Consider the following 13,910-nt stretch of genomic DNA (forward strand, 5'->3'; position numbering starts at 1 on the left):
GGAGGAACAGTTAATGTTCTCTTTGCTTTTAAGTAGCATATTTGAATGCATTTTACAATCCATCTAGCAATGCCCGCCTTAGAGATGGGATTGCCTTTGTGTGTTGGAGAAAACGCAACAAATAGCTGTTTTGTCTTTCTGAAAGTTTGTGTTCTTTCTATATAGTACAATATGGCCCTTCTCACATCTAATGTATGTAGGGCTCTTTCTGCTACTGTTTGTGGTTTTGGAAAGAAAACCGGTAATTCCACTGACTGATTGATGTGGAATGCTGAAATTACTTTTGGTAAGAATTTTGGGTTTGTTCTAAGAACCACCTTATTTTGGTGTAACTGCATAAATGGTTCTTGAATTGTAAAAGCCTGCAGTTCACTTACTCTTCTAAGTGACGTGATAGCTATGAGGAAGGCCACCTTCCATGTGAGGAATTGTATTTCACACCTATGCATAGGTTCAAAGGGTGGCCCCATTAGTCTGGTAAGTACTATGTTGAGATTCCAGACTGGGGAAGGTGGTCTTCTTGGTGGAATGACTCTTTTGAGTCCTTCCATGAAAGCTTTAATTGCTGGTACTTTAAACAGGGAAAGATGTTGCCTGTTTTGTAGGTACGCCGCTATAGCTGCGAGATGAACTCTTATAGAGTTATATGCTAAGTTACATCTCTGTAAGTGTAGTAAATAGCAAATGATTTGTTTAGTGGATGCGTCCAGAGGGTTGATTTGCTTACTGTTACAGTGTATAGCAAACCTTTTCCATTTTGATGCGTAGCATGCTCTGGTGGTAGGACGTCTTGCTTGTTTAATGATTTCCATACATTCTGGTGGTAGATCTAAATATCCAAACTCTATGACCTCAGGAGCCAGATCGCTAGGTTCAGTTGTTTGGGATCTGGGTGCATTATTTCTCCATGGTTCTGTGTGAGATGCATGGGTAGTAATCTTAGCTTTTGATGTGGTACTTGTGAGAGTTGTAGCAGTGTGGTGAACCACGGCTGTCTTGCCCACGTGGGTGCCACTAGTATCATTGTCATTGAGTGTTGCTGCAGCTTCCGAACCAGTAACGGAATTAGTGGTAGAGAAGGGAACGCATAAGCAAATTTGTTGGACCAATTTATCCATAGTGCGTTGCCCTGGGACCAATGGTGTGGGTACCTGGATGCGAAGTTTTTGCATTTTGCGTTCTGATGATTGGCAAACAGATCTATCTCTGGTTGCCCCCATTTTTTAAAGAATGGCTGCAGTATTTGGTCGTGCAGCTCCCATTCGTGTACTTGCTCTGACTGTCTGCTTAGGATGTCTGCTATCTGATTTTGAACTCCTGGTAGGTGTTCTGCTAACAGGTAGATCTTTTGAGGAATGGCCCATCTCCAAATGTCCTGTGCTAGTTTGGATAGTTGGAGAGAGTGTGTCCCCCCCTGTTTTTGAATATAATACATTGCAGTCATGTTGTCTGTTCTGATCAGGACTGCCTTGCCTGTTATTTGCATTTGGAAAGCTTTTAGTGCTAGAAACACTGCTAATAGTTCCAGGTAGTTGATGTGCAGTTTCTTTTGCTGCACACTCCACTTCCCCTGCACTGTGTATTTGTCCATATGCGCTCCCCATCCTGAGAGCGATGCGTCCGCTGTTATTATTACTTGTGGAATTGGCTCTAGGAACGACCGTCCCTTGGAGATGTTTTCTGTGTTCCACCACTTCAGAGAGCGGTACGTCCGGTCGTTTACCAACACCAGATCTGTAATCTGACCTTGAGCCTGATTCCACTGTGTCGCTAGACACTCCTGTAGTGGACGCATTTGAAGTCTGGCATGTGGTATTAGAAGTATGCATGAGGACATCATGCCTAATAGTTGCATAAACACTTGTGCTGGTAGTGAGTGTTGTGGTTGAAATCTTTGTATTAACCCGACCATTGTTTGTATCCTGACTGGGTTGGGGTATGCTATTGCTCTTTCTGTGTCTACTGTAGCCCCCAGGTATTGCTGAATCTGGTTTGGTTGCAGGTGCGATTTTTTGTAGTTCACCGTGAACCCTAGGTGGTGCAGCAATTGAATTGTCTTCTGTGTGTTGTGAAGACATTCTTCTTTTGACTTGGCCTTTATTAGCCAATCGTCCAAGTATGGGAAGACATGTATTTGTTGTCTTCTTAGGTGTGCTGCCACCACAGCTAGACATTTTGTGAAAACTCTTGGTGCTGTTGTGACACCGAACGGAAGGACTTTGAACTGATAGTGTTGTCCTTCCAACACAAATCTTAGGTATTTTCTGTGGGCTTTGTGAATTGGGATATGAAAGTAAGCGTCTTTTAGATCCAGTGTAGAAAGAAAGTCCCCTTTCTTCAGTAAAGGGAGTACTTGTTGGAGCGTGACCATGTGGAAATGCTCCGAATTTATGTAAGCATTGAGAGGTCTGAGGTCTAATATTGGTCTTAGGGACCCGTCCTTTTTGGGGATCAGGAAGTATAGAGAGTATACCCCTGTTCCTTGTTGATCTTTTGGGACCTTCTCTATTGCATGCTTTTGTAGAAGTGCTAGAACTTCTTCTCTTAACAATGTCAGATGATCTTGACTCATTGGACGCTGTTTGGGGGGGATGTTTGGTGGGGTAGCTGTGAGTTCTAGGCAATAACCATGTTGGATAATTTGTCTCACCCACTTGTCTGATGTGATGTCTTCCCAGACAGGTAGGAACTGTGATAGACGTCCCCCGACCGGTGTTATGTGGTCTGGGGGGAGTTCTATGAAGTCACTGTTTTGGTGTTGAGGCGTTGCGGTTGTTATTATTTCCGCGGCCTCTACCCTTGTTGTTGTTACCCCTGTAACTGCCTCTTGAATTACCTCTGGGTGATGTTGGTGTGAAAGAGGTGGATTGCTGATTTGTTCCTGTATTCTTTGAGCCCCCTCTATAGGTGGATCTACGAAAGGAACCTCTGTGTGTTGGCTGTTGCAATGCTCCCATTGACTTAGCCGTTTCTGTATCTTTCTTCATTTTTTCTAAGGTCTCGTCTGTGCTTGAACCAAACAGTGTCTTTTGATCAAATGGTTTGTTCAGTAGGGCCGTTTGTACTTCTTGTTTGAATCCTGAGATTCTAAGCCATGCATGTCTTCTTAGCATGACACTGGTGTTAATAGATCTTGCTGCAGTGTCTGCTGCGTCTAGTGCGCATTTAATGGAGGTATTAGTTATAATTTTACCTTCCTGTATTAATTGATCTGCCTTTTTCTGATGTTCTTTGGGGAGATGTGTGATAAGTTTCTCTAACTCATCATAATGTGCCCTGTCATAACGTGCGAGTAGTGCTTGTGTATTGGCTATACGCCAGCTATTAGCTGCCTGTGATGCTACTCTTTTGCCTGATGCATCTATTAACTTTGACTCTTTATCTGGTGGAGGAGCCTCTCCTGTAGATAATGAGTTTGCTCTTTTACGAGCGTTTGAGACCACCAGCGAGTCTAGAGGTACATGGCCTTTAATAAATATTGGGTCCTTTGGAGCCGCTTTATATTTTTTATCAATTCTTGGGTTTAACACCCTGGCTCTCACTGGGTTTTCGAATATCTCCTCTGTGTGACTAAGAAGACCCTTCAACATAGGAAGAGTACCTGATGTTCTCTGTGCATTAGGTAGAGTCTCTAACAAGAAATCCTCTATTTGAGGTTCTGTATGCATATCTAGTTTGTGATATTTTGCTGCCCTATTAATGAGCTGCACAAAACCTGTGTTATCATCAGGTGGTGAAGGCTTTGAGGGATATAGCTCTGGGTCGTTGTCCTCATCTGACCCTACATCATAGTTTTCCCATGGGTCCTCCTCATCTGGGATAGTTTCGTCATCCCCTTGAGGTTCTCCCTCCCCTAGATCACTGTCTACCTCTGACTGAGGTGTAGCTGGTCTTGGTGTGGAAGGTGTAGGAATATTTGTCCTATTGTGAGGAATAGGAGAAGAGGGTGTGACTTTAGGTCGAGGAGAAGCAGGAGGAGTTATATTTGTCCCCATTGTTCTCTTTTTTGAAGGAAGAGGTTTATCTTCTGACTGTTCACTCTTTCTCTTCTTCGTGACCACTTTCCCAGTTTGCGGATCAATAAACAAGATCTTTTGTTTGGGATCTGTCTGTTGCTCCTGAATCGGTACCGAAGGTCCTGGTTCCGAGAGGTGCTTTTGTTTTCGATCGTCAGATCTTGTTGTTTTCGACACCGAATGTCTGCTCGATTCCGACTTTCTGGGTATCGAGTGTATCTTGGACGATAAATCATATTTATGCTTCGACATGGAATGTTTCGATACCGAGCTTTCCCTTGTATGTAGCCTCGGTGCCGAAGTCGATGTCGCCCTTTTCTCGGATCCGACATGGTGGGGGTCCGAGTGTTTCGGTTTCAGTTTCGGTTTCGTTGCCGGGCCCGAGGGCGGGGCGTCGGAAACTTTTTTCTGCGGTTTGACCGGGCCCGAGGGCGGGGTCGTTACCGCACGGGGTCGGTTTTTCGGTAAGGGGACGTCGTCACTCACGGTTTGTTGCTCGATGAGTTCTTCAACCTCCGACTGGTCCCCTTCCGACCCCGACTGGTCCTCTTCTTCCTCGATTTGTTCGTCTCCGAACAGCTCCGGGATCGCCTCCGCCTGCATTCTGGAAACCTTGTGTCTTCGAGCTCTACGATTTCTAATCGTTAGCTTGGAGGAGAATGCTGCACAGGCTTCGCAGTCCCTGGATTCGTGTTCAGGCGATAGACAGAGGTTGCAGACCTCGTGTAGGTCCTTGTGTGGGAACTTAGCACCACACGTTGGACATTTTTTGAATGGAGTCCTTTCCATGGACTCCGGGCTTGACTGCGTCGAGAAAGGTCTCCTGTTCTTCGACGTAGATCCAAGTTTTTCTCTTCGATTTTGAATTTGCAACGCGTCGGAATGGAAATGAAACGCGTTCGATAACAATACCGTCGAATTGGAAAGGGAATACGCGCCGATAAATCACTTTCTTCTGAAGTTGATCTGGAGCGTCTCGATCCTCATCCGAACCCGATGGCGGAAAAAAACAATCTAAGGATGGAGCCGATGCCCATGCGCACTACCAACTAAGGGAGGAGTCACCAAGATACAAAAGACTCTCCAAGAGAAAAACAAAGTGCAATCATCCGAGCCCAACACCAGATGGTGATCTATTCATAATGTACCATCTGCAGCCCATATGCCTCGAACATATATATATATATAAAAGTATTGGCACCTAATAACCAGTGATCCAGATATAGGGCCACTGGCTGGCAAACATCCTTCCATCACATACAGAAAAAACACATCTCTTCAAGACCTACTAGTCAAGAGCCATTTTCAGATCAAGCAACAACCCAAATGGTGGACAGAACAAAACGTAGAGAAAAGACCAATATGTGTCACAACATACACAACCCTGTCTAATGAAGTGTCGAAAGTAATCAATAAACATTGGAGAATATTGAATTGTGGCCAGCTGAACTTCGAAAAACCGATGTATGCACACCGTAGAGGCAGAAATATCAAAGACATTTTGGTCCACACAAGACCTCGCCAAAACCCCACGGGCAGACAAACCAGCATTGGGGTACAAGGACATTTCCCCTGCGGAGATTGCAACAGCTGCCACCTGACACGCAAAAGCAAAGAAATACACTTCAGAAATGGCACATCATGGGAGCAAAGACAATTCTCGAACTGCAACACAAAAAATGTTGTCTATATGATCACCTGCCCCTGTGGCCTAGAATACATAGGCATGACATCCCGACCAGTGAAAGTAAGAATTGGAGAACACAAAAGTAACATCCGATGCAAAAAAACAACTACAAAAATGGCATCTCACTTTTTAGACAAACAACACTGTGTCAACGATCTACACTGGACCGTAATTGAACGCTTGCCCTCTGAAACTGGCCTACTTCAAAAAGAACAGCGCTGGGTTTTCCGTTTGGGCACCCATCTGGACGGCCTGAATGATGACATTCCTTGGGGTCAATTGTCCGGATAGAACAACGGAGAAGCAACAGAACTTATCTTCCGAATCCGCAAAATAATGGTAGCCAGGCTCACATCTTCACCCACCACTTTATCAAGTACAAGTGGTTTTTTGAAAATACTCACAGGTTACATACTGTGTGTCCAGATCATGAACCGTGCCAGATCTATGTAAACAGAGGAGTAGTGTACCCAATCACACGCAACCTTTTACTCATGCGCATAGCAGTTAAACCCATCAAGACAACCTAACATGCGCATGCGCTTTAAGTAAGTGAGTCACTAACCCATTTTACATGCTCAGATCGACACATGGTACTCCTTCCAACAGGTCAATGATCATGATAGGCACAGAGGCGGATGTCCCATATATGGTCTTAAAAATCACATCTGTAATGGCAGAGTTTTTGGCTTTATTTAGCAGTGATATAGATCATTAATCTTGCTCACATCTAGTATAGGTATTCTTAGCCTGTGTTGGCCCTTTTAAGCCCTTTTTTCCAGATCTAGAAGAGGATAGCTGCTTAATATGCCTTTATTCTTGACTTTAACCTGTCTATTGCCTATTGGCTTTGACATATTAGACACATTGGTATGGTTTATGTAGGTATTCTGACAGAGCTAAGGAGCATTTCACCCCTTTCAGGCCTACAGGCCTAGAGCTAGAGGGACTCCATCTTGATGAAGCTGAGAGGCTTTTCAGGGCAAAGGCAAAGTTTATAGTTAAGGCTGTTTTTCACTTGGAGAGAACCGGTCTGGGCCAGCCCTTATCGGTAGGCTGTATTATTCTCTGTGTTGAAGACACCACAAAAGGCTGGCCAGCTGGGTGTGTGTCCTTGATGCGAAGTGGTGCAGAGATCTGGTGGGCGGCAGGCTGATGGCTGGAACTTTCCATGAGGAAACAGCATTCTATATCAGTGAAGTGCAGAGGCGGAGTCAGTCAGTCAAGCAGAGAGGGAGTCGAGTAGAGTTGCAGTCGAGTGAAGGTGGCGAAGCCAGAGGGTCGTGTTAAGGTGGAGGAGTGGAAAGCAGTGGAGTGGAGTTGGCAGAGAGAGAGGGTTCAAGCTGGAGAAGAGCTGAGTTGAATAGTGAGCTGGAACTGAAGGAAGCAGTCAGAAGCAGTTGCTTATCAGGAGGAGGTGTGAATAGCTGGAGTCTGAAGTAATGCCTTTTAGAAGAGACGGAGGAGAGATCGTGGACTAACCTATGGGAGCAGATGGAGTTAATTGGACATTGGCGCAGAGACAGAGTGAATAAGCTAGTGGAATGAACGGTGATCAGAGCGGCAGGAACCATTAAGATTGAAGATGGAAGGTGGAGACAGTTCGTGTGGGGGAGAGGAGTCCAGAGACAGAGTGATCAGCGCAGAGGTGTAACCAAGAGTGCAGGAGAGAGAGGGAGTCTGAGATGAGCCAAGGCACAGACGAGAGAGGAACCCAGATAACAGCTAGAACAAGACTTCACACTAATCAGGTGATATTGTTTTCATCACATTAGTTTACTTTACACTTGCATCTTAATCTTGTCCTTATTCCCTAAGCCATTGTATGTTTAAATCCTTTCTCTTTCAGCGGTGTGTTCTACCTATAGTCTTTGTCAGTTCTGTGTAAAGGTTTATATTGTACTAATAATAAATGACCCCATTAATTAGTGAATTAGTGTGCATGAGTTCTTTTATGATAAAGTTATCCTGGCTTCAAGCCAGTTGCTGTTGAGCCACTGATGGATCAAAAGGGAGTAGGAGCGCTTAAATCAAGAAATAACTCAATCACATAGTGTGTATATCTTTATCCCCATACAGTGAGGGTAATCTTTCCTGGTAGGTATTGCTGTCTGAACAGATGTTACCCCTGATCAGGTAAGTAATAGTGAGGGAGAGAGGAGACCTGCAACTAAGGGACCACACCCTCCCATAATCCTGTAAACAGCGTCTTCTGCTCCAAAGCATAGGTAACCTTTTTCCTCCTAGTCAGATGTTATAGCCAGAACAGATGTTGCCCCTGATCCGGTAAGTCTGAATGAATAGGGAGAACAGGGAGCCCTTGAGCTGGGGAATTGTTGACACTAAGTAATTGGCTAACTCCTAATATTGTAGTAGCAGACCCTTAGTGAAGAGACTTCCCAATATATATATATGTATAGGTGTTCATAGGAATGTGGTCGTCGTTGATATGCGGCGTTAATGAGAGCACTGAGTAGGAGATCAGTGTGTATACCCACTGGATTGTGGCTTGAATAAATGAGAGCACTAGGAGGTCGAACTAGTGTGTAGTTTTGCAGGATTGCAAACACTTTGGAAAAGGGAGCATTGGGTTCTGCAGGCCCGTGTGTAGACGCACCGGATTGTGTGTCATATCTGCCCTAGGGTAGAACGGTCTGGGTCAGGGTAGCCGCGAGACCAACTGATGTGAATAAGTGTGGTGTAGGGTATGGATATCCCTAGTAATCAGTGAGTATTCTTAGTATCCCTATAGATTTAGTGGTGTTTTTAATAATATGAGCTTGTATATTGCGAGTTCCCCATCTTCAGGTAGGTACCAGGTGCCTGGATAGTTGGTCCTGAGGAGGGATGTGATTACGTTCTGGCTGGGTTGGAGGGGCCCCTGGGGGCTGATCCCACCTACTCAGAAAATCCGGCCATTACAACATCCGTTAATTAACGAATCATAGAGCGCCATAGACCCCATATATACCACAACCCTGCTCGCTAAACATTACCAGCGGAGTATTGCAGGGAGGAAAGAGGCCTACTTTGGCGGACTTTGTGAGTATGAGTAAAAAACTTCCTTTACAACGAAACCCACTGAACATACTGAGAATAGTGAGGAAAGGACTAAATCCTATTTTTCAAACCTTTTACAGATTAGGAGTCCACCTACCTACCCGGCGTTCTGGACATGCTCGTGAGGCAAAACATGACAGTCTAAATGAGTATGAATTCAGAACTATTAGTAACCGAAAGTGTGTCTTGTATGTATTTTTGTGTATGTGTTTCTTTTACAGGTTGGGGCTCTTTTACAGTTTGGGGCTCCAAGTGACTGCACTTGTTTGAGCCATTCCCGAGTGGTAACCAAACTCAAAAACTTTTTTCTTTTTTTCAGGACATGCAATTGCATGATCCGGACAAACCGCTGTAGGCACACCATAGCCTAGTTTCTCACTGTAAATAATTTCCACTTTTTTCTAAAGTTTAGAAAACAACATTTTTTATTAAAAAACACGTGAGTAGGGTTGGGAAGTTGTGCACCCGTCCTGAAGAAGGAACACTGAGTTCCGAAACATGTTGACGCACACCAGAGGTAGAGTCCATAATCAAGACTACTAACCTCGCCTTGCACCTTTTTTAATAGCACCAGCCAGAGTTTCCGAATAAATTTTTTCTCACAAACCTACTGGCCAGGTGTCTTTTTAATCCTCACCACACCCTTCACTCACATTCTCCCATATACCCCAGCACAAGCACATAACACACACCACACATAGTCAACCACTCTAGTGCTCCCGCGCAGTCGCTGGTCGTAGCACGCCGCATCCCTCTAGCGGGGTGCGAAGACCCCGATGATGAAGCATGACACCAAGGGGCCTGTTGGTGTGTGAGGGGTATTAAACACAACACTGGGTGTCCCCCACTTCCTGAGGTGTACACCCCGAGTAGGATTCTTCTTGTTTAATTATCAGTGCCCGTGGAGTGAGAATCCTATCTCTATACTCTACCTCCCTCTGTTGATATTTGTTTAAACCATGTGCCTCATGCAAAGCATGTAAGATAGGCAAAAGAATGAAGAATGTAATGGAACCAGATGGAAAATACATGCCAATCAAACAGTACATCACATGCACATCCAAATACGTGGTGTATGTCATTGAATGCAAATGTGGAATGAAGTACATAGGATCCACTACGTGCATGTTAAAGAAAAGAATACTGGAGCACATCCGGGCTGTAAAGAACTCAAATATGTTGTATGCTACAGCGAAACACCTAAGCACTTGTCAAAATGGGGATTGGCGAGCTATGAACTTTTATGGACTGAAAATGCTGACCAAACTGGACAGAGGAGGGGACACTGTCCGTCTTCTTCGACAGATGGAATCACGTTTCATTGTTCGATTCCGAACAAAACATCCCAGAGGCATGAATTTTGGAGAAGATCTCCACATACATATAGAGTAAATATGAACTCAGCTTAACATCGATTAATGTAAAAGGGTACTAAACCCGATACCTGTGAACAAAGACTCAAAAATACACTTTATAATATATGCCCTAAGTGAAACTAACTTTGGACGCATAGTACTATACTTGAACGATCAGAACACACTAGTCCTTTGTCTGTAATAATTGTTTCTTTTAAATGTTTTGCTTTATAAACTACGTATCCCATAATGCCACTTAGAGGCTAAAATGGGGCAGTATATAAATGAAAAGCAAAAAAGGACTTGCTGACCGTGAGAAAAGCCGTGAGGCTGAAACGCGTCGGTGGAGTGTTGTGAAGTGCTAATAAAGGCTTCTGAATAAGTATCCGGTTGTGCCGCCCTCCTTGTGTTCTAAATTGAAATTCGGGCTTTGATCCAGCCTTTGGGCCGAGCACACACTGTGGAGCTCTCTCTTGCATGAAAGGATCGTTTTTGTGAGAATATAAATATATATATATATATATATATATATATATATAAACGCTAATAACGTGTCACCAAGAATACCGCACAAAAATAATCTGGGGTCTAAAAAACAGATATGTGGCATCTTCTAAGGGAAGTACAGGGGCCCAGCAGCAAATAAGAAAGATCCTCAAATAAAATTTCAACAGTCTGACAGAGGACGCACATATTCCCTCTCTGGCTCATAAGCATAGTGACACCCCCCACCCCACTACGTAGACGGAAACCACACATATGCACAGAGACACACTCAGAGACATACACAAGCACACACAAAATTACATTCACATACACTGACATATACAACCACACACGAACATAAAGTCAAACACACAGAAACAAAAACGTACACAGACAGATCCCGACACACACAAACAGAAACAAAACGCATGCGCACGGACCAGACAGAAAAGAAAACAAAGAAAGGGCACAACACACAGACTCACTAGCAGGCATGCATGGGGCAACATAAAAGTACAGAGAAAGCTACAGACAGATAAACACACAAAAAACAAACAGCTATGCACTCACAATACACAAACACCGAAACACACAGGCAGGCACGCACGAAGTAACAAAAACGTACCAAGAGAGATACAGACAGACAGATATGTACTCACAAAACACAGACACACACACAGGCAGGTGGAATAACAAACGTACAGAGAGAGATACAGACAGATACACGCAAGAAACAAACAGCTATGCAATAACAACAAACACAGAGGCGGGCAGGCACGAGGTAACAGAAACGTACAGAAAAAGATACAGACAGACAGATACACGCACAGAAACAAACAGTTATGTACTCACAAAACACAAACACAGACACACACAGGCAGGCAGGATAGCAGAAACGTACAGAGAACGATACAGACAGATACAAGCAGGGAAACAAACAGCTATGCACTCACAAAACACAAACACAGACACACACAGGCAGGCGGGATAACAGAAACGTACAGTGAGAGATACAGATACACGCAAGAAACAAACAGCCATGCAATAAAAACAAACACAGAGGCGGGCAGGCACGGGGTAACAGAAATGTATAGAAAAAGATACAGACAGATACACGCACAGAAACAAACAGCTATGCACTCACAAGACACACTGGCAGGCAGGATAACAGCTATGCACTCAAAAAATACAGACACACACTGGCAGGCGGGGTAACAGAAACGGACAGAGAAAGATACAAACAGATACATGCACAGAAACAAACAGCTATGCATTCACAAAACACAAACACGCAGGCAGACACGGGGTAACAGAAAGGTACAGAGAAAGATACAGACAGATACACGCAAAGACAACAAGCCGCTCTGACGGACCGAACGCTCTGCAACGTACCAGTAGATGCGAGAAGTCGACGGGCCCCGGCGCCATCTTCGGAGGATTGAAACAAAGCAAACCTTGGCAAAAAAAAAACAACAACCGCCGCATGACGTTTTAATAGGGGCGGAGAGGGAACAAATTTACGGAACGCCCACAAATCTCCTCGGACAATGATGGACATATCTCTCTTCCAATGGCTAGCCTCCATTTATGGAGCTAGCCAATGAAAGAGAGAGGCGGGACAAAGCCACAAACTGCTTCTCAAAAGATTTCGCCTGCGCGAACGCTGCTGTGCAGCGGACGCCAGGCGAAACCTAAAAAGGACATCACACCGTTCACACAAAAGAGGGCGGGTGGTGTAATGCCCTTTGTCCAATGGTCTCTACTCCGCCAGGCAGTCGGAGGGAACTTTCCAACAGGGGCTCGGTCAATGGCAAGCTTACGGTCTGCCCAGCTCTAAATGAGGTCGGCAAACCAAAACTTTGGAAGGCAGGGTGCTCCATCAAGTTTAAAATGAAATACCCTGTGCGCCAAACTCTACGTCAGTCCCTTAGTCACTTAACATCTAGAATAACCTCCTGCTGCAGTCTGGCCACCAGCTTCACCATACCACTGCACACAAACCAAGGTGTACATTATTATCACCGGCCGAAGAATAAGTACAAGGTTATAGGCCGAATTCGAAGTGGATAGTGAACAGACATTTAAAGTAACCTTGGGGCCAGGCGTCAATACTTACATTCGAACAAAGAGTGACTGCTTGGCAGCCAACCCGGGCGAGGAGTACTTCTCCACCAATGCCAGGGTACTGAAGCCAAACTTGTGCATGGGCTCGTTGGAATCCAGGGGCGGAAAGTCAGTGTCAACCTCCCCATCATCCTCAGCAATGTGAAGGCAATAGGCATCAACATTCTCGCTGCAAGAAAGAGAAAGTTCAAGTAAAGCGGCGTGATGGCCAACTACACCAGTACATTTAATGCTTCCAGACCAGCCATCATCTCTGCACATTTTAGCAAAGACAACTGCACAGGTATTTCACAAAACTCGGTGACATCACAGGATAATACACAATACAGAATTATTCATTGGCACTCCATAGATAAAGACATTCTGGCTGCGAGTTGTTGAAAAAGAATTTCCATCCGGCAAAGAAAGTTGGTACAATAGAGAAGAATAACATCAGAAAATGTAAGAAACACTCAAAGTAAATTTATGTCGTGCTATCTCAGAGTAACCATGAATTTTACCAAAAAAAGTCAGTCCATTTATTTTTTTATTAGCTCATTACACAGCTTTAGATGACCGAAAAAAAAACAGTCGTTCATTTATAAGGATATTGCAAGTCTTTGTGGAGAAAAGTTTTTTCAATCGAATTAGTATGTGGGTCTCCACCATCATCACCTCTTTGTGCCTCCAATACTTGCTGTTATGCTGCCTCTACCATCAAATGTATACAGACTACATATATATGGACTAAATGTGCAATTGGAAGTGTAAAAGTACACCAGACCCAGATTGTAAAGAGGTACAAGAAGCTTCACATGACGTTACACTTGACATAATATAACTGAGGTATGTCTAGAGTGTTCTAAAATAAGTTAATATTGCATGCCATATCGGAATGGATACATACTAGTTATGGGTCATTCCCCAACCACTTAAAGCTCAGTACTTTTTTGTAATATTGGAATTTTCAGCAATGCACACTGTACAAAAATAAATTGATTTCTACTAAATGATCAGCCATTACAGACAAGCCAAGAGCTATCTTGGATCTGCTTCCGAACTACTCTGCGCTCCTAGTTTTACAGCACGGATGTATCGGACCTAACGCACTTGCAAAGCTGTGATGTGCCAGATTTCCAGCGTCTGATGGCAGGGCCATGTGACTTTTTTGACGTTGAGATTTCCCCACTGCAAAACTCTATG

General features: G+C 44.2%; 1 protein-coding gene across 2 annotated transcripts in view; it reads right to left on the reverse strand.

Annotated features, from left to right (window-relative positions):
- MAPKAP1 (MAPK associated protein 1) overlaps positions 1–13,910 on the reverse strand; it is a 928,195-nt gene that overhangs the window by 477,607 nt on the left and 436,678 nt on the right. For both annotated transcript variants that reach the window (XM_086924702.1, XM_086924701.1), the window contains one exon: positions 12,721–12,897. In XM_086924702.1, coding sequence (XP_086780828.1) covers positions 12,721–12,897 — 177 coding nt within the window. The remainder of the gene's footprint in view (positions 1–12,720; positions 12,898–13,910) is intronic.

Source organism: Lissotriton vulgaris, chromosome 5 (assembly GCF_964263255.1).
Source record: "Lissotriton vulgaris chromosome 5, aLisVul1.2, whole genome shotgun sequence".
In the NCBI taxonomy this organism is placed as follows: Eukaryota; Metazoa; Chordata; class Amphibia; order Caudata; family Salamandridae; genus Lissotriton; species Lissotriton vulgaris.